At 43.8% G+C, this 23,629-nt stretch overlaps 1 protein-coding gene across 1 annotated transcript in view; it reads right to left on the bottom strand.

Annotated features, from left to right (window-relative positions):
- Nucleotides 1–263: 263 nt before the first annotated feature.
- Nucleotides 264–23,629, bottom strand: part of KIF25 (kinesin family member 25) — a 46,071-nt gene continuing 22,705 nt past the window's right edge. The window contains exons 8-12 of the mRNA XM_058167706.1: nt 21,045–21,221; nt 14,655–14,809; nt 13,009–13,185; nt 2,987–3,142; nt 264–1,097 (exon numbers count right to left, since the gene is read on the bottom strand). Coding sequence (XP_058023689.1) covers nt 940–1,097; nt 2,987–3,142; nt 13,009–13,185; nt 14,655–14,809; nt 21,045–21,221 — 823 coding nt within the window. The 3' untranslated portion in view covers nt 264–939. The remainder of the gene's footprint in view (nt 1,098–2,986; nt 3,143–13,008; nt 13,186–14,654; nt 14,810–21,044; nt 21,222–23,629) is intronic.

Consider the following 23,629-nt stretch of genomic DNA (forward strand, 5'->3'; position numbering starts at 1 on the left):
TTATTGTTGTATCATTGAAGTGGGAACAGGCGACCCCACCCAAGAATGCCTTAATCCTAGCCAAATTTCTTCCAGTGGATTTAGGATTGAGTTGGGGTTGCTGCAAGAGCCTTTGCTGCTTTGGCAATTCAGATTTGGGGTACAAACCTCTCTTGTTGGATGACTGCCAGACCAGGCTCATCCCTGGTTGGATAACCAATGACATTGTGATTCATGGAAAGAAAGAGGAGGAGAAAGTCACACAAATTTATTTATTTGGGAATCAGGGCATCATAAACTTTGAGAATGCCTGCTTTACATATATAAGGGGGGGAAAATAAACTTTCTCAGAGGCAGTATATTTTTTCCAACAAACCATAGCATTGTCAATATTCCAGTTACTCAATTATAGTTACATTGTAAGACTTTGGGAAAATCTTCTGAAAGATGACAAATTAGAAAATTATGGGTGGATATTGGAGAAAGGTTGGGATAGTGACCATTTCTCCATGTGTTCATCAGAGAACTGAGCCAACTCCCATGGAACTAACTGCATAGCTACCATGTAGGTCACTGGTTGGCAACTATGGTATTTTTATGACTTGTGGACTTCAACTTCCAGAATTCTGGCTGGTTTAGGGATTCTGGAAGTTAAAGTCCATAGGTTGTAGACACAAAAACTGCCCACTTAGATTATAGAAGTTCTTTGTCAAAAGACTTTGTCCCATAAACATTAGTGTCTTGCTGCTCTTTCTAAAAAACATTATTCTATGAGGTTTTTGTTGTTAATATCACCAATTATTTTTGAATCAAATATTGCTTAGCATGTTTATATCTTGTCAATACAGCATTAAAGCGTACTTATTTTAAAAGGCAATTTATATTTTTTTTTCATAACAAGATTATTTTTCAGTCTGAGGAACTCATTAATAAAGTTTTAATCCACCGAAGGCTTATGTCTTATTTGGATTTGTTCACCACCAGTTCATTTCTTTTCTTGGCATGCCCTCTCTGAACTTGCCGAGCACGAGACCCAAATCCCAGGGTTTGAAGTGACTCTGTTATATACTTCTGGCTTGGAGAGACACACAATACCACCAGCAACTTTGCATCACCACCTAAAAAGAATTAGGAAGATATACCGGTACATGTTAACTGATTCAATTGCCCCAATGCCAAACCTTGGCTCTAGAAAGCTTGGGGGATAAATACTATATGATAAAAACCTCTAGTAAGCATGGTTTGAATAATTCCTGTCCGACTAAGGAATGCAAAGATTAAGTTCTTAGAATTTAGTGTTGTAAAGGAAACTTTACAACTGAATTTGCTCTTGAACAAATTTAGTTGCCATGAGATAGGATAATTTGTGTCTCTATGGATGATGAATTGGTTAGAAAACAAAGCAAAGTCTAGGAATAAAGGAAACATTTTTTCAATGGAGGGAGTAAGAAGTGGAGTCCCTGAAGTGCCTATGTTGAAACAAGTGGTTTTTAACTTATTCATAAATGATCTTGACCCCCAGGGTAAGTAAGCACCAAGCATCTCAAGTGTGTAAATAATAGCAAATGGTGAAGAAAACCATAAAATGTTTGTGAAGAGCTCCAGAAGGAACTCTTTAAGTGGCTAAAACACCAACCAAATGTTAATGTTAGTTAGACAATATTCAAAGAGGGCAACCAAAATAATTAAGGCATTGAAATGCTCTCAGTATGGAAAACAACTACAACCTTTGGAACACTTTATCTAGAAAAAAGAAACGGGGAGTGGGGATGACTGAGATATATAAAATCACAGACCACATAGACAACAAATGGCCGGGGAGACATTTTTTTCCCTTTTGCTGAAAATTCTACAACCGGGAATGATCCAAAGAAATTACTTGTAAGATTCGGTGTAAACAGTATTTCTTTACACCATGGATGATTACCACAATACATTGCGATGACCACTAGCTTGGCAGACTGGATAAATTTATGGACGGGTCTGTCAAAGACCACTGGTCTAAAGAATTCGATATTCTTCCTGATTGATGGCAGTATCCCTCTATATACCAGTTGTAGGGGAGAATAGGAAAAGAGTATTTATTTACTTGTATTCCACCTTCTGCATTTTTTTTACAAAGAACTCAAGGTGACGAACGTATCCAAAACATCTTCCTCCTCCTGTTTTTCCTGCAGTAAGAGCCCAGTGAGGTGAGTTGGGCTGAGAGAGAGTGACTGGCCCAAGCTAGCTTTTAGGCTAAGGCAGGACTAGAACTCATGGTCTCCTCCTTTCTAGCCTGGTTCCTTAACCACTGGATCAAACTGGCTCTCATCTATTCTTTCCAGGAGTGGGCTGCTAGGGGTTTGCAGGAGTTCAGGGGAACCTCTAGCTAAGATTCTGTGCAGTTCAGAGAACCCCCAAATCCCACTCTTGGCTGGCCCCACTCACCCTGCCCCACCCCTCCCAGGAGTCCCCACGCAGCCCGTTTTTGGATGTAGGTAAGTGCAGGGTGTGCACGGAGGCTCGGGGAGGGCGAAAAATGGGCCTACTGGAATCTCAAGAGGGCCTCCAGAGCCTGGGGAGGCTGTTTTCGCCCTCCCGGAGGCTCAAGAAAAGCCTCCAAAGCCTGGGGAGGGCAAAAAGTGGTCTAGGAAGCTGACTAGACCACTCCCTCCATGGCTATGCCCACCCAGCAACCGGGCAGAGAATCCCTTGCTAAAATTTTTGAAACCCACCCCTGATTCTTTCATTCTGGTAACCATCTGACTTTACAATATGCATGTGACATAGTCAAATAGTAGGAATCTTGCTAGAAAAATAAAAAGTGAGCAACTAGAAAACCTAGTATCTCTCCTTGCTTAAAATAAGGATTTAGCATCCTACCATTAAAGTCACCTTTGCTTCTTGAAACCACACTTCTATATCAACTATACATTTGAAAATTGGTATAAAAATACAACTTCAGTGTATTAATAAGAGGTAGGTAAATAAGTGTAAATATTATAGGGTACCAAGCTATACTCACCTATGGCATCCTGTAGTAAATGAGTAAGTTTGCTATTTCGATATGGAATGTGAGAGTTCTGCTCTGATAGGGCTCCAAGTACATCTGCTAGAGCAGACAAACTGCGATTAATGAAGGAGGTTTCTCTCAGCAGTGACCCAGTTACACCAGACATACCTGGTACAATAATCACAAAAAAGAAAGAAAGAAAAAGAAACACATCTGAAAACAAAAGTAAACATTTTGCTTAATTACCAATATTGCGCATGTCCAAGATGGCGGCCGCACCGCTGAACAGCTGATGCGGCGACGGGCCTATTTCGGGCCAGACCAGGTGGGGGGGGGTCTTTTTGACAGCTTGGACCCCCCGCCCGGGTAGATGAGAGTGCGGTGAGTCGGAGGATGGGCAAACTGAGGCGGGGCGTCTCCGGGTTCCCTTAGGAGGAGTCCCGGAGCGCTCTCCCTCCGGCGGTGCGGCCGACGATGGCGGCGGCGATGGCGATGGCGGCGGCGGCGGCCCGGCCTTTTCCAGCGGCCGGGCCTTTTCCAGCAGCGGCAGCGGTCCGGTCTTCTCCAGGCCGGGCGGCAGCGGCCTGGCTGGGCGGCAGCGGCCCGGCTTTTCCAGCGGCGGCGGCGGCGGCGGCGGCGGTGGCAGCCGGTTTTTTCCGGCGGTTCTCCGGCGGCGGTGGTCGGCGGCCTGGCTTGGCCCTGCTTCGGGAGGGGCCTAGAGCCTCTCTCCCCTTTGTCCCCCCTCGTCTGCGGTGCCGGTGGTGTGAGCAGCCTGGCCTTTTCCAACAGTGGCGGCGGCGGCCGAGTTCTTCGGTGGCGGCGGCGGCCTGGCCTGGAGGCTCTTTCCCCCCGGCAGCGGTAGTGTCGGTGGCGGCGGTGGCGGCGGCCTGGCTGGACCGGCTTGGCCAGGGCCTAGCCTGTTGGTGGTTGACTGGGTCCGGCGAACTGTGGCATGACCCAGCAAACCCGGCGGGTGAGTGGCCTATTCCAGCTGGAGGCCTGGCTTAGCGGCCACGAAGAGGCCCGATGGTCGCCTTCTTTGTCATCTTGAAGGTTGTCCACGGGTCCAGGGGACGCCCTCGCTACCATCTAGAGGACGTCTATGGACCGTCTATGGGGGCTTTTTTGAGTCCTTTGCCCCCGGACTTTTGGAGAGATGCCTCGTCGGTGGAGCAGCTTGGCCCATTAGGCGCGTGTTTCGTCCTCTTTGTCAACTTGAAGGACGATCACGGGCCATGTAGGCACCTTTACCATCTTGAGGATGCCCATGGGCTGGCTGCAAGGATCTTCTGAAGACCTTTGGTCCCCAGCTGGGGAATTGAGGATGGTCCTGGACAATCCTAGCTTGTCTATTGTAGGACTATATCCTCTCCCCCGCCCATAGACCACCCTCGGGACTGGAGATGAGGGGTTGGAGCTCTGACTGAATCATGGCGGTTTGTTCATCTACCGCCCAAGACCTATATCCCGGCTGTCTTCTACTCGGAACTACTGGCGCGTCAATTTCCATCTTGACAGGTCCAGGATGGGTCTGTTTGCCGGACTTTTATCATGCGGACATTTACAGCGGCTGACCTTCTTGCCCTGCGAGACTCCCCTCTCTCGCGGGTCTGGCTCTCCACATTATCGAGGGCCCATCTTGAGGACGGGTTTTGGAACCCCGAGAGATGGCATGCCAAAATAGGAGACTCAGGGATTTTAATTAATTATTTTAATAGGGTTTTAAGGGAATTTTAATGGGAATTTTAAGGGAGGTGGGAACTGACGGGTCTGGGTTGGAGGGGGAGGGTAGTGTCGGGTGGGGTGGAGGGTTAGGGTGGGTGAGGGGGGTAGCCCGTCGGGAGGGAAACCAGTTCCAGCGCATGCTCGTGGCGACTATCAAATGGGTTCGGAGGTTATGGGGGAGTGTGTTCCTTTGTGTGAGGGTGAGTCTATTTGCACGGTAAGTGGGAGGGGCAGATATGGCGGAAGGGGGATCGATCGACATAGGGGGTCACGCTGCTCGATGTCTGCAGGCGATCGCGTGCCCGATCCCCTGACTTCTCCTGCCTCGGATGGTCAAGACCCTCAGAGCCTGGCCTTCGCCTGATGTTATGCAACGCACGGTCCGTGGCCAATAAGGCCCCTAATACATGATCTGATTCAGGGGTGCCGGATATTATAGGCGTTACGGAGACCTGGTTGGGCACTGAAGGGGTGTGCCCTGGTCGAGATGTGCCCACCGGGTTTCCGTGCATTCCATCAGCCGAGGCCCAGGGTAGGGGTGGAGGGTGGCGGTTGCTATTAAAGAGAGTCTAGAGCCGAGGGAGACCACTGTACCTCAGATTGCCGGGTGTGAATCCTCTTGTGAGGTGGGGTCATAGATGTCAGATGGGCTTGCTGGTCGCGTACCTGGCTCCTTGCTGCGTGACAGCTGCCCTGCCCGAGCTCCTGGAGGTGCTTGCCGGGGTGGCAGTGGAGACCCCCAGACTTTTAGTCATGGGGGACTTTAACTTGCCATCTGCCGGCTCGTCATCGACGGTAGCTCGGGAGTTCTTGGCCTCCATGACGGCCTTGGACCTGACTCAAGTAGTGGATGGCCCCACTCACATCGGGGGAGGCACATTTTTGTCTCTGGTCAGTGGTTGAGAGATCTGGACTTAAAGGAAATAGTCATTGAACCTTTGTCATGGTCAGATCACTCTCTCCTTCGCCTGGACTTTCTGACCGCTACCCAACACCGCAGGGAGACGGAACCATTACGGTGGTACCGTCCCAGGCGCCTGATGGACCCAGAGAGGTTTCGGACGGAGCTTGGGCCACTTCCTGAGGGTCTGGCTCACGGCACGGCAGAGGAACTAGCTGCAGCCTGGGAACGGGCTGCGGCTGGGGCTTTAGACCGTGTCGTGCCTTTGCGGCCTCTGACCCGGCGCAGATCCCAACCGGCTCCTTGGTTCTCCGAGGAGCTGAGGGGGATGAAACGCCGGAGAAGACGCCTAGAGAGTTCCTGGAGGTCCAGCCGCTCAGAGGCTGATCGGACACTAGTTAGATCCTATACTAGGACCTACCTAGTGGCATTGAGGGAAGCGAGGCGCCCACGCCTCCTCCTCATTGCGCCGGCAGATAACCGCCCAGCTGCCCTGTTTGGTGACCCGCCTCCTCCTCATTGCGCCGGCAGATAACCGCCCAGCTGCCCTGTTTGGTGACCCGCCTCCTTCACCAGGGGAGCGGGATGACCCGCTATGGGACGTGCTGAGGAGTTTAACGGTTATCTATACGATAAAATCGTTCAGCTTAGGGACGGTCTGGACCAAAATTGTGGCGATTCAGACGGGGTATCTGAGGGCGGTCTTGGTGATGTTGTTTGGGATGAGTTTGACCCTGTGACTCCGAGGACATGGACAGGTTGCTGGGTAGATTGAATGCCACCACGTGTTTATTGGACCTGCCCCTCCTGGCTGGTGCTGGCCACCAGGAGGTGACACGAGGCTGGCTCCAGGGATTACGAGTGCTTCCTTGTTGGAGGGAGTCTTCCGCCGCCTTGAAAGAGGCGGTGGTGAGGCCCTCCTCAAGAAGCCTTCCTGACCCGCTGTTTTAGGTAATTATCGTCCGGTCTCCAACCCGCCGCGCGAAGGTTGTAGAGAGTATGGTGGCATATCAGTTTCCCCTGCACCTGGAGGAAACTGTCTATCTGGACCTGCTCCAGTCCGGCTTCCGACCCGTTACAGCACTGAGACGGCTTTGGTCGCGTTGGTGGATGATCTCTGGAGGGCCAGGGATAGGGGTTATTCCTCTGCCCTGGTCCTATTAGACCTCTCAGCGGCTTTTGATACCATCGACCATGGTATCCTGCTGCGCCGGTTGGAGGGATTGGGAGTGGAGGCACCGCTTATCGGTGGTTCTCCTCCCATCTCTCCGACCGTCGCAGACGGTGTTGACGGGCAGAGGTCACCCGCGCGCCTCACTTGTGGGTGCCGCAGGGCCGATTCTCTCGCCTTCTGTTCAACATCTATATGAAGCCGCTGGGTGAGATCATCAGTGGCTTCGTGTGAGGTACCAGCTGTACGCTGATGACACCCAGCTGTACTTTTCCACACCGGCCACCCCAATGAAGCTATCAAGTGCTGTCCCGTGTTTGGAAGCCGACGGGTCTGGATGGGGAGAAACAGGCTCAAGCTCAATCCTCCAAGACGGAGTGGCTGTGGATGCCGGCATCCCGGTACAGTCAGCTGAGTCCGCGCTGACTGTCGGGAGCGAGTCATTGGCCCCGATGGAGAGGGTGCGCAATTTGGGCGTTCTCCTGGATGCACGGCTGTCTTTTGAAGATCATTTGACGGCCGCTCCAGGAGAGCTTTCCACCAGGTTCGCTTGGTGCGCCAGTTGCGCCTTTCTAGACCGGGATGCCTTGTGCACAGTCACCACGCCTTGTGACGCCTCGCCTGACTACTGCAATGCTCTCTACATGGGGCTCCTTGAAGGGCATCCGAGGCTGCAGTTGGTCCAGAATGCAGCTGCTGGTGATAGAGGGAGCCCTCGTGGCTCCCGAGTGACACCTATCCTGCGAGGCTGCACTGGCTACCTGTGGCCTTCCGGTGCGCTTCAAGGTGTTGGTGAACGCCTTTAAAGCGCCCATGGCATAGGGCCGGGTTACTTACGGGACCGCCTGCTGCTACCGAATACCTCTCACCGACCAGGCGCCTCACAGAGAGGGACTCTCAGGGTGCCGCCGGCGCGACAGTGTCGCCTGGCGACACCCAGGGAAGGGCCTTCTGTGGGGCTCCCGCCTCTGGAACGAACTCCCCAGGACTTCGCCAACTTCCGACCTCCGAACCTTTCGCCGCGAGCTCAAAACTTACTTATTTATCTGCGCTGGACTGGGTTAGTTTTTTAAGTTATGGGTTTTTAACGGGTTTTATCTCCAAATTTTAATTGTGGCCAATTTAAATAAGTTTTTTACTAGTATTTTAATTGTATTTATAATGTATTGTGTATTTTTTACTTGGCTGTGAACCGCCCTGAGTCCTTTGGGAGAAGGGCGGTATACAAATTTAAATAATAAATAAATAAATAAATAAATAAATTGCATACTTTTAGTTCCTGCATAATCCACATTTGAGTTTTGTTGGACAAAAGTTTGGAGAAGACTCTTGAGAATGCTGTGGAGAGCCAAGAAAACAAACATACTTATCATTGAATAAAACAAGTCAGAGTTCTCACTCGAGGCACAAATAACAAAGTTCAAACTATCCTACTTTGGACATATTATCAGAAGATCTAGATCCGTGATGGCGAACCTATGGTGCACATGCCAGAGGTGGCACGCAGTGCCCTCTCTGTGGGCATGCGAGCCATCACCCCAGTTCAGCTCTGCATATGTGTGCACCTCCCAAGGCCAGCTGGTCTTTGGGTCTCTGCCGTGCATGCGCAGGGGGGTGGGGCACATGCAAGGGGCATGTGTGCATGCGTGGGGGTGAGGGGCATGTGGAGGGCTGCATGCACATGTGTGGGGGGTGCATGTAGGGGGCTGTGCGCACATGAACAGGGAGGCGGTGTGCATGCTCAGGGGAATTGCACATGCACAGAGGTGGGGTGCATGGGGGACGAGTGTGCATGCGCAGCAGGCTTGTGTGGGAGTTCGGGCGTGCACACGCACGCTTTGGGCATTCAGTCTGGAAAAGGTTAGCCATTACTGACCTAGATCTTCACAGCTGGGAAAACTGGAAGGAAAGAGAAGATGATGATGATCAAGGGAGGTAGATTTAATTATGGTAGAGGTGAGTACACATTGAAAGAACTGAAGGACCAGGTTAGGGACAGATCATCATGGAGAACGTTTATCTATGTGATGGTAAAGAGTCCACAATGGATGACGGCATATAAACAGGTAATGAACAAGAACACCGAAGAAAGTGTGTAGTAGGAAACACTACAAACTATAAATAAACTTATTGATTTATACTTTGGCTTTAGACAAGGTTGAAGAAATAGATATATAATCCATACCATCAGAACAGAAAAGCACTTTAAGGGCTGTGTTAAAATCTGTGAAATGAGTTGCTTCAACGTTTCTGAGGCAGATGCCCTGCGTGTGGGACTTAAACTCCCAGAATTCCTAGACATCAATGACCATGTTGCTTAGTATGTGCTAATTTTAGTGTGAGAAATGTAATGTCACCATATTTAAAATGAACCAGATTAGTACCGTAAAATATTAATCTAAATAATAAAATATAGAGAGAGTTAATTTAAGGGATCCATGCAAAGCTTATAAATGTAATAATGTTCCCCTCACTCTGGAATTGAGTTGTTTTCAATGAAAACGTGGGAGACAAATTTTAATACAGTCCAGTTAAAAGCATGCTTGAGATATATAGATATCAATGTAAAGACAAAATAATATAAACAATGATTAGAAGGCACTTTGCTGGTAAGGTAATACTATTAAATTGTGAGGGATTATACATACCTAAATCAGCGCAGATTTAAATTTTTCAACTTTTTTTGCATAAAAGTTCAATTCACATTATTTTTAAGACAGTATTTATTTATTTTAGATATTTACATAGCTGGCCATGTTATGTTAAACTCTTGGCCGCTTCCAAACAAACTATGTCCCAACTGAACCAAACCAGCATTTACCACATGAGGGAATCACTGACCACAAATATTACTCTGATGTGACATTCTTATAGTTCAATGATCAATTCAAATAAATTCTTCAGCTTTAAAATTCAACTTATGGTAAAAGCGTATCCACAATATGACACATTGTGTAATAGAGAAAATCATTCATAAGATTGTTCATAGTGTTAGAGAAGTAAAATGTTTCTTTTCCTTTTCTTTATCACTTCAGCAAACTCCTTCTATAATCCTAATTAAGAGCACAGTTGCAAACCTAATATGGAGTTGGGACAGAAATCCGCTGAATACAGCTGGATTTAATTCTGAATAAATATGTTTAGGGTTACTATGTTAATCCATTTATTATGTAAATGTTAATTTGTTAAATTGGTATTAATCCCTGCAGTTAATGATGCCATATGATATTTCCCATCAAGATCTGGATTTTTCATAGGAAAAGACCATCAAATGGTCCTCATCAGTGTACAATGGAAATGTATGATGTGGTTCAACTGCATTTTGGTGTAAAAAGCAAACTTTAAAGTTCTTTTTAAAGTTCACTATTTACTCTTAAAACAGCCACCAGTAAAAAAAAAAAAGAGTACTTGGCAGCCACAAAAAGTGTGCTTTTATAACCTAGGTTCAGTTTTCAAAACATTATTTCTGGAAGGTTACATTTAACTAAGTGGCTTTTATTGGTAAGGAAGCTTGTACTTTAGGAAATGATCAGAATTTGTGGGGAGAGAAAAAAAAAACCCTACGCTTTTAAAAAAGGAAGAAAATATTTCGGAAAGCTAGAAGCCAAAGAAAACAAAAAAAAAATGTTTATAAAAACCATTAATATCCTCTTACTATTCTTTTCCACAAGGAGACTCGAACATTTTATTTCTGCTAATTGATTATGTGCTATCATGTCATTTTCAGCTCCTGGTGATCACAGAGATTTCTCCATGACAACTTGTCCCTAATGTGGTCCTTCAGGTCTCCCAAAATTCATTGACACTCTGCTGGTTGCCCTCTTTCTCTTTCCCTCTATCTTGACCAGCCTTTGAATCTTTTCCAGAGAGCTAGGTCTTCACAAATTGTGTGTTTTAACAAATATGTGGCATATTTACTTAGCACATAGAATAATAAGGTGGGAAGTGACCCTGGAGTTATTCTCGTCCAATCCCCTGTCCATGGCAGGAGATCCTATATCAAATATTTCTGCTTAAACAGCATAATCTTAACATGCAAGCACTCTAAATGGGTTTTAACACAGTAAATATATCAGTACTGCAGGACTGTTAGCAGTAACACAAATATAACTTCCTTGGCTGGGCATTATGGCTGAGGAATTAGAAAGCTAATTTATTGGGGTGATTTGTTCATCCAAGGGACTCCGTTGCATTTCCAAATGAAGAGATTGGGCCTAGCGTATATATGAAAAATGAACTGATTTCATAGGTGACTGTCCTTATAGAGCCAACTAACTATCTGTCAAGAGAAAGTATTAGCAGGGGTAGAAGAAAGCTATGATTTGCCAACATTTTTGAGTCAAGAAAACCATTCAAAAATGGGATTAGAGATTGACCATTCAACAAACTCAAAATGCTGACTATTTGTGAGTGGAGGGTAGGAAGAGAAAATAGGAAGATAGTATGAGATTCTAGGGACTGGCATTAAGAAAGCTTCTGCTCTGACCCAACTCCCCAAACACAACAAACCTCTGTAGTTGAAGCAATGATTCCTTTATTAGGAGTGCCAGCAGCCCCAGCAAAAAGTTTTCCTCTCACAGCTGGCTAACAAGTCTGTCCGGCAGGGAGATGAATAGTTGTCTGCCACATCTATTCATCTCCGCCCACTGCCTTTACCCCCAGAGCTAGGGTGGGGCTTTGCTACAGCAGTTGCTCTTCTGTCCCAAGGATCGGCCCACAGATTTCCACTGCTCGCCTCTCCTCTGTCTTCTGCACATCTGACATCAGACACTTGACCCAGCTGTTCCTCCTCTTCCACATCAGCCATTCATCCAGACCTGGGGCATGTTGATTGTCCATCTGATGGCTGATAGATGGCCCAGGCTCCACCTTTGTCTCTCTCTCTCTCTCTCTCTGACAGCTCCATTCCATCTTCCCCCTCAGAGCTCTCAGGTTGCCTTGATTCTGATCTTGACTCCCATGCCTTTTCTTCACCTGATTCGGCTGCTAGCGGCCGACAGGCCACAACAGCTTCACATAGCAATGGAGGCTTTTTACACCAACTTATACCAACCATCATACCACCAGCACACTGTAGCTGCTTGAATACTAAATATTCAAAGGTCGCGAAATGTAATGTTCTCGGCCAACTCCCTTGCTTTATTTTTTCAGGGTAAAACAATAATGGATGCTCATAGAGGATAGCAAAGATAGGTCAGGCAAATTGGTAGCAAGGCTCTCACATTTGCATACCACCAGTGTAACTTAATTTTTAATAAGACAACAACAATGACAAAAATCAGTACATTCACTTTGAAGCTTTGTCAAAAAAGAAAAAAAGAAATTGAAGGGTACTTTGGAACTCTGACTTTTTTCAGGAGAATAAGTATTCCATAACAAAGGTGGGTTTCAGCAAGTTCTGACCAGTTCTGGAGAACCGGTAGCAGAAATTTTGAGTAGTTCGGAGAACTGGTAGAAAAAATTCTGACTGGTCCCATCCCCATCTATTCTCTGCCTCCCGACTCCCAACTGATCGGGAGGAAGTGAGGATTTTGTAGTAACCTTTCCCTGGAGTGGGATTGGAATGGAGATTTTGCAATATCCTTCCCCCAGGAATGGGGAGGGAATGTGGATTTTGCGGTAACCTTCCCCTGGAGTGGGGTGGGTATGGAGATTTACAGTATCCTCCCATGCCATGCCCACTAAGCCATGCCACACCCACCAAGCTACACCTACAGAACCAGCAATAAAAATTTTTGAAACCCACCACTGTTCCATAAATATTAAGCAACCACAGTGAGAATATTCTACAGTAGTAGCCGGCAACAGCCCTTTATCTGCCTCCTGGCTTCCTTGTGAGCATGGTGCTAAAATTGGCTTCAAACTATTAAATAAAGGGGGTGACATTTTCAGTGGGTTTCTTACCAAAATAAGAAACAGAAGAAAAATGTCAAAATTCCAAGAGATTTAACAAAGCAATTTAATGTAAGTCTAACCTCAGAACAAATGGAAGGGGGAGAGTCTTTTTGCCCACCCCTGATCTTTTCCCGTCCACTGATACAAAAACAAATGTGGTTCAGGGGCTGCTCAAGCATTACCTGTTCCCGTTCACCAGCTTGACATCAAAAATATAATTTGATAGATTTCTGATATGATCCTTGGAGCTTCTACATGTTGCATGTACCTTCGGAAGTTAAATGCAAACTTGGCTTATCTCTTCACAAGCATAGGATGGTTTTGCTCCAAAGACTAACTTACCAACACTTTCGCTACCAGCTAAATCCACCAGCTGAAGTTTTGTTCTCATTTGCTTCCGTCTCTCCACAGATTCCCTGGAGAGCTGTGCTGGTGAACAAGCTCTAGACGAGCCAGCAGAAGTGGAGAAATGTTCTTTATCTAGTTTTTGACGAGAATGGTCACCTGTCCAAGGAGGAGCTGGATAATAATAGTAATAAGAAAAAACGTTTATTTTGAACCTGCAAAGTTAAACATACAATAGATTTGGATTATTTCAAAAGACCTGCAGACCTAAGGCTAAAAATGTTACAGCTAGTCTAATAACAAAAGGGATAATATGATGCCTGCCCAAAAGGTATGGATGCTTGCCAATTGTTTACTGGGCACAATTGAACTTTAAAGGGTCCTTGAGTGGCTCAGACTGCTAGGACAGTCTGTTATTAACAGCAGCTGCTTGCAATTATTGCAGGTTCAAGTCCCACCAGGCCCAAGGTTGACTCAGCCTTCCATCCTTTATAAGGTAGGTAAAATGAGGACCCAGATTGTTGGGGGCAATAAGTTGACTTTGTATATAAATATACAAATAGGATGAAGACTATTGCTAACATAGTGTAAGCCGCCCTGAGTCTTCGGAGAAGGGCGGGATATAAATGCAAAATAAAAAAAAAAGCCCTAAATGGCTTAGAGTCATCTGACTATTTAAGGAATCTTCTGTTTCATGATGGACCTGTCCAGATTTTAGTAGGAGAAGTAATCTTGATGATAACTCCATTTAAAGCCCTTCTGTTGCATTGTTGCTGGGGTATGGAAAGTACTCTTTAGGAATTATATATCCCCCCCACACACACACACACACATACACACTGTTTCAGTGTTTAGGAAATCTCAGAGGTGTCTACAGAATCATATGCTTTTAGTAGCATCATACCATCATAGGGCAAGGTCCACCCCCTATGTAGAGATGTCACAACACAAAATGCAGAAAAAGGGCAGAGTACAGATAGTTTTTGTTTATTGACCATTTGTTAAGCAACCATTCAAAGTCATTATGCTGCCCAATGAGTGGTACGTATGACCAGTCCTCATAGTTGCAATTGTTGCAAGGTCCCCACAGTCACATCATCACAATTCAGGCACTTGGTGACTGTTTGCAATTACATCTCAACGTCCCACAGTCCCAAACTGTGATTGCAATTTGCCTGAGTCAAATGGCGAAGCCAACAGGAAAATTAAACTTGTAATCACATGATATCCTCCCTTAACAACCTGCATAGTCCTTGCTTAATGACAGGAACCGAGATTTCTGGAACTGCTGTCACTAAGTGGTGTAGTCACATGACACCACATTTAACAGTTGTGCCGCTTAACAACAGAGTTTCCAATTGTCTATGGAGATTCTCAGTCATGCAGGTCATGGTTGTCCCAAAGATGCTTCTTCAGAATCATCATCCAAGATGCTTCTTGGATGAGAAGCTAAATGTCTTTAAAAACAAAACAAAACAGAAAGTCCAGTTGCCTCATGAAAAAGCATCTTTGAGAGTTTCCAATCCCACTTACTGTTAATGAGCAAGGACTTCATGAGATCACACAAACACATGAAATTTTATTATGGTTCTATTTTTTATATATATACAGTATTAGAAGTATAACGTACACAAGCTTCTTACCAAAATAATCCTCTGAGGCAGCCTTGATGGTTATTGTTAAAGTTATCACAAGATGTGAACGAGATGAATCGGTATGTACAAGGGTTGAGTGTTTGGCCCTCAGCTGTAGACCCTGGTTAACAAGCTCCAAGAATTCCACAACATCTTCAACAGGTCTTAGAAAATACACACATATATATAAAATGATATTTTTTAAAAAAACTCAAAGCATCTAGAGTTATTTCACAGCAAAATACTCAAGGGAATAGCAAAATGATAGCGCTTGCATATAGAATAATGCATTCACAATGAAACATTGTTGTTTATATTACACTGTTGTCTAACATTTACTATTACTTGAATCAGTGTTGCAGAAAAGCTTCAGCAGTCCCTTCAGAATACGTAATAAAATTAGAAGACTGCAGTCTTGGGGAAATCAATGTATTTTTTCAAAAAATGAAACAAGGGTTATGAAGACAAAATTCAGCTTGACCCAGGGTAAGCCAATTGTTGAGGAAAGAACCTATCATAGTCCAAACTGGTCTAAAGCATCCTGCTCAGATTTGATTCTAGATCATGGGTTTCAAACTTGATTTCTTTGAGGGCTGTATCAGGATTGTGTTTGACCTGGGGGGTGGCAGGGTGTGTGTGTGGCCAAGTCTCCTGCAACCCTCTGCCAGTAAAAACGGAGCGGCCCTCCCGAGCTCCATTTTAGCTAGCAGAGGCACCACAGCAGAGGTGGGTTTCAGCAGGTTTTGACCAGTTCTGGAGAACCAGTAGCGGAAATTTTGAATAGTTCGGAGAACTGGTAGTAAAAATTCTGACTGGCCCCGCCCCCATCTATTCTCTGCCTCCCAATTCCCAGGTGATCGGGAGAAAATGGGGATTTTTTGCAGTAACCTTCCCCTGGAGTGGGGTGGGAATGGAGATTTTACAGTATTCTTCCCCTGCCATGCCCATCAAGCCATGCCACACCAACCAGGCCACACCCACAGAACCGGTAGTAAAAAATTTTGAAACCCACCTCTGCACCACAGGCCGGTACTTAGCTGTTTCCAGAGCAGACCCACCAGCCAGATCTAAGTACCCCGTGGGCCGGATCTGACCCCGGGGCCTTGAGTTTGACACCCGTGTGCTAGAGTATGGATTGGGGGAAGTGGAATCTTATTTGCTATTATTTAGCATAAAGAAAAGAAAACATAAATTCCTGCCAGCGTCTAACATTTTTAAAATAAAAACAGAGTTAAATTGCAAGAAAATTCAGCAATTATTAGAGGACGACATGAGCCAATGTTCACAAAAATTATTAGTACAGTGAATAGATTGCTTAATTGTAACTGTTTTTTTAAAGCAACTATCAGTTCATTCATAGATGCTTCTCTATGCTGTCAGAAATGTCAGGAATCATTTCAAACTGAGGAGATTTGGTTAGGGATCATCTATTCAGCATGCACGTCCACTGAGGTTCCTGTCTCTCTTCTCCATTCCTATGTATTAACTGCTTTCTGGTTTTTGTTATAGATCACAAACAGTAGACTTATCTTTTGGAACTTATCCCAAAATTAAAGTAGGACTACTGTGTGGAATTTGCAAAGGAAGCAGATTTTGGCTAAACAAGAAAACATACTTCTTAGCAGAATAGAATAGATGTTTAATAGCGGAAAGACTGTTTCAGAAAGTCAGGATTCTTCCTTAACCATAACCAAATAGAGGTTGGAAGATTATTTGTCATGGATGGTATCCAGTGTTGGGTTTCAAATTTTTTTACTACCGGTTCTGTGGGTGTGGCTTGGTGGGTGTGGCAGGGGAAGGATACTGTAAAATCTCCATTCCCTCCTCACTCCAGGGGAAGGATACTGCAAAATCCCCATTTCCTCCCAATCAGCTGGGATTTGGGAGGCAGACAATAGAAGCGGGGCCAGTCAGAATTTTCTCTGAACTACTCAAAATTTCCACTACCGGTTCTCCAGAACTGGCCAGAACCCGCTGAAACCCACTTCTGATGGTATCATTGCATCTTGTGCAGTTCAAAATGCTACTGACAGAGTGGCTGAAGTGAAGGCAAACATATTGCCTGTAAACATCTCTTCTGAGGAGAAAAAAACCCAATTTTGCTCTCTTGGTTAATCCACTGAAGCAAAATTAACAGTTATTTTTTACTGCTTTGGATGATTTTGGGGGGAGAGCACTGAGGGTTTTCCATGCTTTATCTACACAAATTCATTACAGATGAAATATTATTCAAACTCCCAATAGCATATTTTAGACTCCAGAGAGTCAAGGCAGTCAAGAACCATGAATGTTTTACTTTTTTTTTACATTAGTTAAATTTTTCTATATAAATTTGTGCATTTATTGGTACATTTTTCTCCCTTAAGTGTGTGGAATTTAACAGGTACCATGTGTGTTTCAGCTGGAAAAAATGTTTTGGAAAAAAAAAACTACTGTATTTTTTGGAGTATAAGACGCACCTTTTTTTCCCCAAAAAAAGAGGGTGAAAATCTGGGTGCATCTTATACTCTCAATGTAGCTCCATCCAGCTTCTCAAACGGAGGTTTCAGAGGCTGAAAAAAGCATTAGAAATGAAGCTTCAGAAAAGAAGCCCCCAAATAGAGCTTGAGGGGCTTTTTTTCTGAAGCTGTTTCAGAGGCTTTCAGAGGCAGAAAAAAAAGCAAAAAAAAAGCAAGGCACAAAGCTTACATCCAAGGAATCTGTTGCTAAAATTCACCTCTGGAACAGCTGATTGGGGGTATTCCGGGAGGCCGATCCACCTGCCAATCAGCTTTTTTCTTATTTTCCTCCCCAAAAACTAAGGTGCGTCTTATACTCCAAAAAATACGGTATATTTTTCTGAATGGATTTCCCCCAAAGTTATACTTAAAATAAAACCTGCTACAAGTTGGAACAACTGCGGGTGGGGAGATCTCTTTCTCCTGACAGTATGATATCACATGACACAAATTCTAGTTTTTGCAACCAGTTGTCTTTCATTTGAACTTCAGAGCACCAACACAATTTATAAATTATCCTGGGCTTTTAAATACTAGCCATCAGTTTCCTGGGCAAGGCTGGGGCCAGCTGTATTGTTGAGAAGGAGGATGCAAGGGACTGCTTTAATTCAATCTTCTGTGCTCCATTCCTTTTGTCATCTTTCCTACAGTTTGTCAGGGTTTGTCAGTTGACACAGTTACACAAAAGGAAGGAGCCTATTTAGCTCTGCAGATTCTCCTCACACTTTTAATTAATTCATTGTGCAACAGGATTTAGTCACTGCAAACCACCAAATATAACAGACATTCACTTTGAGCTAATAGCACTAGAAATAGCACTTAGACTTATATATTGCTTCATAATGCTTTACAGCCCTCTCTAGGCAGTTTACAGAGTCAGCCTATTGTCCCCAACAGTCTGGGTCCTCATTTTTTACCATCCTCGGAAGGATGGAAGGCTGAGTCAACCTTGAGCTGGTGAGAATTGAACTGCTGACCTGCTGACAGTCGGCAGTCAGCAGAATTAGCCTGCAATGCTGCATTCTAACAACTCTAAACAACTCTAAACAACCAGGTTAGAATAATGAAATTATTTAGAACAGAGCTTCCCAACCTTTCTGGGTTGGCAGCCCGGAGGTGGGAGGAAGGGACAAATGCCTTTACGCATACATGCTTGTGCGGACAGGGCCACGTACATGTGACGCAAACGGCTGCACGAGCACCCACGCAACACTCATAGCGATGCTAGTGCAAGTGGGGGGGGGTGCACGCAGCTCAGAGTTTGGGGACCCCTGGTTTAGAAGCAGAAATCGGAACTTTTAACAACTTGATGTTCACATTGGGCCTGATGTATTGATGGCCACTTTCCAAAACTGCAACTTTTGCCCACCAAAGGTGGGGTAAAGATAGTGGAGGATTTTAAGAGATGGAACATTATGCCTAGTCCTTTGGAATGGTGGAGAAATTCTAAGAGTTCAAGTAAACACATCTTAAAGTTGCTGAGGTTGAGAAACGCTGGTTGACGGTATTCGCTTTGTTCTTTTAAACCCTTCCCATCCATTCCCCTAAAACTGGAGAAATGGGCCAAAACTGGCAGTATTGTGAACAAAGGGAAGCTGCACTTTTTAAAGCTTACTTTAGAAGATGACAAAATTTCAACAGTTATCTGGTTTTATTTAATTCTTACTAAAATTTAAGAGCTCAGATGTTGATTTAAAAAAAAAACAACAACCTTTGAAGTCTCAAAATATTATGCCCCCCCCTTTCAAATTAATCATGCACTTATTATTTAAAATTTGTTAAAAAATGTTTTTAATAACATAGAATCCAGCTCTCCTCCCACTAGCCATTAAATATAAAAAGAAAATTTACTGCCCCTAAAATATCAGCCTTAAGGAAATGTTCCAACCATGATTGTGAAAAAAAAAACCCAACAGGGTGTTTTTTTTTTCTGTTCTGTGATCACGGTACACAGATTATAAAACCAGATGGAGAGAATTATGTCTGCTCAGACTCCCTACCCCCAGTGTGTTTAGCATATTTTTAAATCAAGGCTTTTTTGGCAATGACAGAGAAACACATAAACAAAGCTCCAGTGGTTTGCTTATGTTAGTAAAACCCACAGACAAAAATACTGCCTTAAATTATCTCCTTTGTGGGTGCAGTATATTATAGTTTATAAAGGAAATAAAAGGGCTGTTGTGTCTGAGTGCCATTTCCCTCTCTCCCTTCCTCTGCCAAACAGTACACGAAATGCTTGCACTGTGCAATGCAACTTTGCAAGCTGAAGGAGCAGTGAAAAATCTCAACTCCACTGAAGTCAGAAACAAGAGTTTACTTGGGAATTTAACACAAGAAACAGCAAAATTCTTCTTAAAATCATCTGGAGTTCTCCTGTACTGTAAAATGTGGGTCGGTTGCTGAGCACTCAAAACTCATGACTATAGCTCATGACTATCCCCCCCCCTCCGATGTTGGAAGTTTGAAACCGGTCACAAGTATTTTGGGGTGGGGGACCCCGTCATAACTTCAAACAGTTGCTAAGTGATCAATCTATGTGGATTCTCAGTCATCCAGGTCATGGTTGTCCCAAAGATGCTTTTTCAAGAGGCAACTGGGCATTCTTGTTTTTCTTTGAAGATGTTTCACTTCTCAGCTGAAGAAGCTTCTTGGATGAGAAGCAAAACACCTTCAAAGAAAAACAAGAATGCCCAATTGCCTCTTGAAAAAGCACCTTTGGGATAAGTGACCGTCATAAAACCTGTATAAGCAAAATTGTACAATGTGCCTCACCATCAGTTCAAGGCACATAGCTTGAAAAAGTTTAGCTGGAAAGAGATAATTTGAAATTCATATAGGTATTTGCCTACAACATGTGCAAAGTTAAGTAGAGAGTTTCCATAATAACTGCATCGGCCAGCTGTCTGGCAGCTTTACATACATTGTGGCTAAGCTTTAGACTAGGTGTGAGGAGATTCAGACCTTTGTTTGAAACTGTGCCCACCTGCCCAGAAGAAAATCCAAAAGTAAACTGAGATTAATTATGAATATCTTGGGGGAAAAGAAAGGATAACAGATGGCAATTTCACTGATTTACTTTCTACTAAATTGGGATTTAGTGAAGCTGAAGCAACCATTTTGAGAACAGAAAAGTTCTCCCTGTCAGCAATTTTCTCTGACTACTATTTTGCACTTTATCATTTCACACTATAGTATTCTACTGCTTTTAATCTTGTAGTCAAATGTATCTGAATTATGGCCCCTAATCAGATAGCAATAGCATTTAGATGAATATACTGCTTCACAGTGCTTTACAGCCCTCTCTAAGTGGTTTACAGAATTAGCATATTGCCCCCAACGATCTGGGTCCTCATTTTACCAACCTTGGAAGGATGGAAGGCTGAGTCAACCTCGAGCCATTGAGAATTGAAATGCCGAACTGCTGGCAGCCGGCAGTCAGCAGTCAGCAGAAGTAGCCTGCAGTACTGCATGCTAACCACTGTGCCATCATGGTTCTTGCAAGAGCCCTAAAGTTGGAAAAGTGGCTCCTGAATGCTATAAAGATTTCCAAACACATGTGTCATATTTGCTTATTACTCCTTTTTGTATCTTTGTGCTAAATGTAGGAGGATCTGTATACATAGAAATACTGGAGCAGGATTTGCATGAGCCCCTATAATCCTTCCCCATTTGGATATTCTTAAATTACATAAACTTTCGGAGAGGAAATAGAACAAATGTTTCCATGCAATCAAGAGGTTAAAAAAAATAACACACTGTTACAATGCTAGTAAGCCACAAACAGATATGGAATGGAAGACACTAGGATAGATGCTCTATCCTAGCTCACATTTTTTACAATGCCCAATGACACATGTTGCACAACAAGTTGTTACTCAAAGACACTCCCTGAAGTACTCACTCATTGGTAAGAAGTGGAATGTCATTCTTTCCTTCTTTATTTGTCATTATACCCCTTTTGATACCATTCAGCCTTCCAGAGTTGTCTTTGGCCAGAAGATCAAAAACTTCATTATTATACACTTCTACAACAGAAACCTCAACCCAATGGCTTCCTGGTGACTTTTCTGAAAGAAGCCTGAAAGAAGAAAAAGGACTTAAAAGAATGAAAAAATTTAAAAAAAAAACAAACCTAAATAAGCTATGTTAGTGATCCAGCAGATTATTTTGGCTTGAATGGATATTAAAAAGTCCATAATCTTTTATATTCGTTGCTTTTCTGAGATACCTGAGCTTTTCTAAAATGTGATTCAAAGTATTTATTCACTGCTTATTCTGTAATAAGCTCTGTGGTTTTAATGGAATGATCTTGGGGAAGGAGGGGAAGAGATGCTACCTAAGGAAACATTCAGATAAGATAGATAGAAGACCCCAGTGGCTTAGCAGTCAGAGATAGAAACTTAGGAAAGACCCTAATGGATCAAGTGGTTAAAAGTCGAAGTGGGAGGCCTGTGCCTTCAGGTTTCCAATATTGATGTTATTGCACTATTATTATTGCACATATTAGCCCTCCCAGGTAGACTGGAGATATGACTAGATAAATGAATTTTGTTTTATTGTAAGGTTACATTAACAAAATATTGCAAAATATCTTGTAATAATAATTATTAATGTATTTATTAACAAATACATTACCAATCTTCTATAATAAGTTGTTGGAAGGTCACAGGGTACTATAGATAGAGGTATTTTATAGGTATTTTACATAGATGTTCTATTTTTTATCCAAGAAGATGCAGTGATACCATATTTTTTGGAGTATAAGATGCACCTAGATTTAGAGGAGGAAAACAAGGGGGAAAAATAGTTTCTGGCCTCCATGCGTCCCATTTTCACCCTCTCTGGCCCCCAGAAGCACTTTGCTGGCCAAAAACAGACCTATTTTTGGCCTTCAGAACCTTCCGTACATTCCATTTTCACCAACCCCCCCCCTAGTTTTTGGGCTGCAGAGTGCTTCTGGGGGCCAGGGAGGGCAAAAACGGGATGCATGGGGGGTTCGGGAGGCCAAAAACGAGCCCATATTCAGTCTATAAGACGCATAGACATTTCCACCCACTTTTTTTGAGGGTGGGGGAACTGTGTCTTACAGTCTGAAAAATACTGTAATTCAATGTTTTGTTACTGTTGTTAATTACGAAGTCGTGTCCGACCCATTGCGACCCCATGGACAACGTTCCTCCAGGCCTTCCTGTCCTCTACCATCCTCTGGAGTCCATTTAAACTCACGCCTACTGCTTCAGTGACTCCATCCAGCCACTTTGTTCTCTGTCGTCCTCTTCTTCTTTTACCCTCAATCTTTCCCAGCATTAGGCTCTTCTCCAGTGAGTCCTTCCTTATCATTAAGTGGCTAAGTATTTGAGTTTCATGTTCAGGATCTTCTAAAGAGCAGTCAGGGTTGATCTCCTTTAGGACTGACTTGTTTGTTCGCCTTGCAGTCCAAGGGACTCACAGGAGTCTTCTCCAGCACCATAGTTTAAAGGCCTCAAAGTCTATTGTACAATTATCATTTCATGTACAGTATATATCAGGCTGAATCAAAACGAGGTCTTCCTTGACTAGAAGGCTGCCTGTTCAAGTCAATTTTTTTCCCCAGGACTAGTAGAAGATCTCTTTGTATGCAAATAGAATTGAAATGTAACAGCATATATCTAGCAATTCAAGGTGTTATATTCAACCTCTGGCATCTCAGAGCTTATGTACAAACTCTCAAGTCATATGCTGCAACAGCTTGCATAAAGAACTGCACAGTTTCAAGACTGATGTTTAAATTATTGATTGCTCTGCCTTCAATAGGACAACTTGCAGTAAACATAGCCAGCAAAGTTTCTTCCACTGACATATTTCTACATTCAATTCCTCATATTTTCAGCCAATCTGTGTACAAGTTCACTAGTTTCCTTGACAGATAGCAGTTTTCCTTTGATATCTCAATAATTCAAATGCTCAAGGGTATTTTGTAGAACATACAGTGCCTGATTTAGAAGTGGAAGGGGCACCCAGCTGCTTGTGCACATTATCCTTTATTATCCTTTATTATCCTTTATTAAAAAACTAACCACCACCCCCACCCCCAAATTTCAAACAACAATCTGATAATTGTAAAAAGAGGAAGCCTATTTGTAGGGTAAATATACAAAGCCCTGATTGAAAATCACAAAGAATAATGCAGAAAAGGCATCACTCACTGCAACAGAGACAGACTTGTACAGAAACACTATGAATGAAAAGTGTAAATAATTCTGTACTGAAACTGCAACCATTTGCTGTCAGCTGATTTATTTTATCCAAGTGTACTAATAAGTGTTAAATGCCCACTTTCGTATTTTCTGAATGGGGGTTAACAATTATTTAAATTATAGGCCATAGGAACTATTCAAGTTCCACTCAGATGATTTGCTCTTTTCATGATTGATTGAGGAAAAATAAGATCCAGTACAGTAAATGTATTAATGATGTCCATCTGTTATCGGGCTGATGATTACATCA

Source organism: Ahaetulla prasina, chromosome 1 (genome assembly GCF_028640845.1).
Source record: "Ahaetulla prasina isolate Xishuangbanna chromosome 1, ASM2864084v1, whole genome shotgun sequence".
Taxonomy (NCBI): domain Eukaryota; kingdom Metazoa; phylum Chordata; class Lepidosauria; order Squamata; family Colubridae; genus Ahaetulla; species Ahaetulla prasina.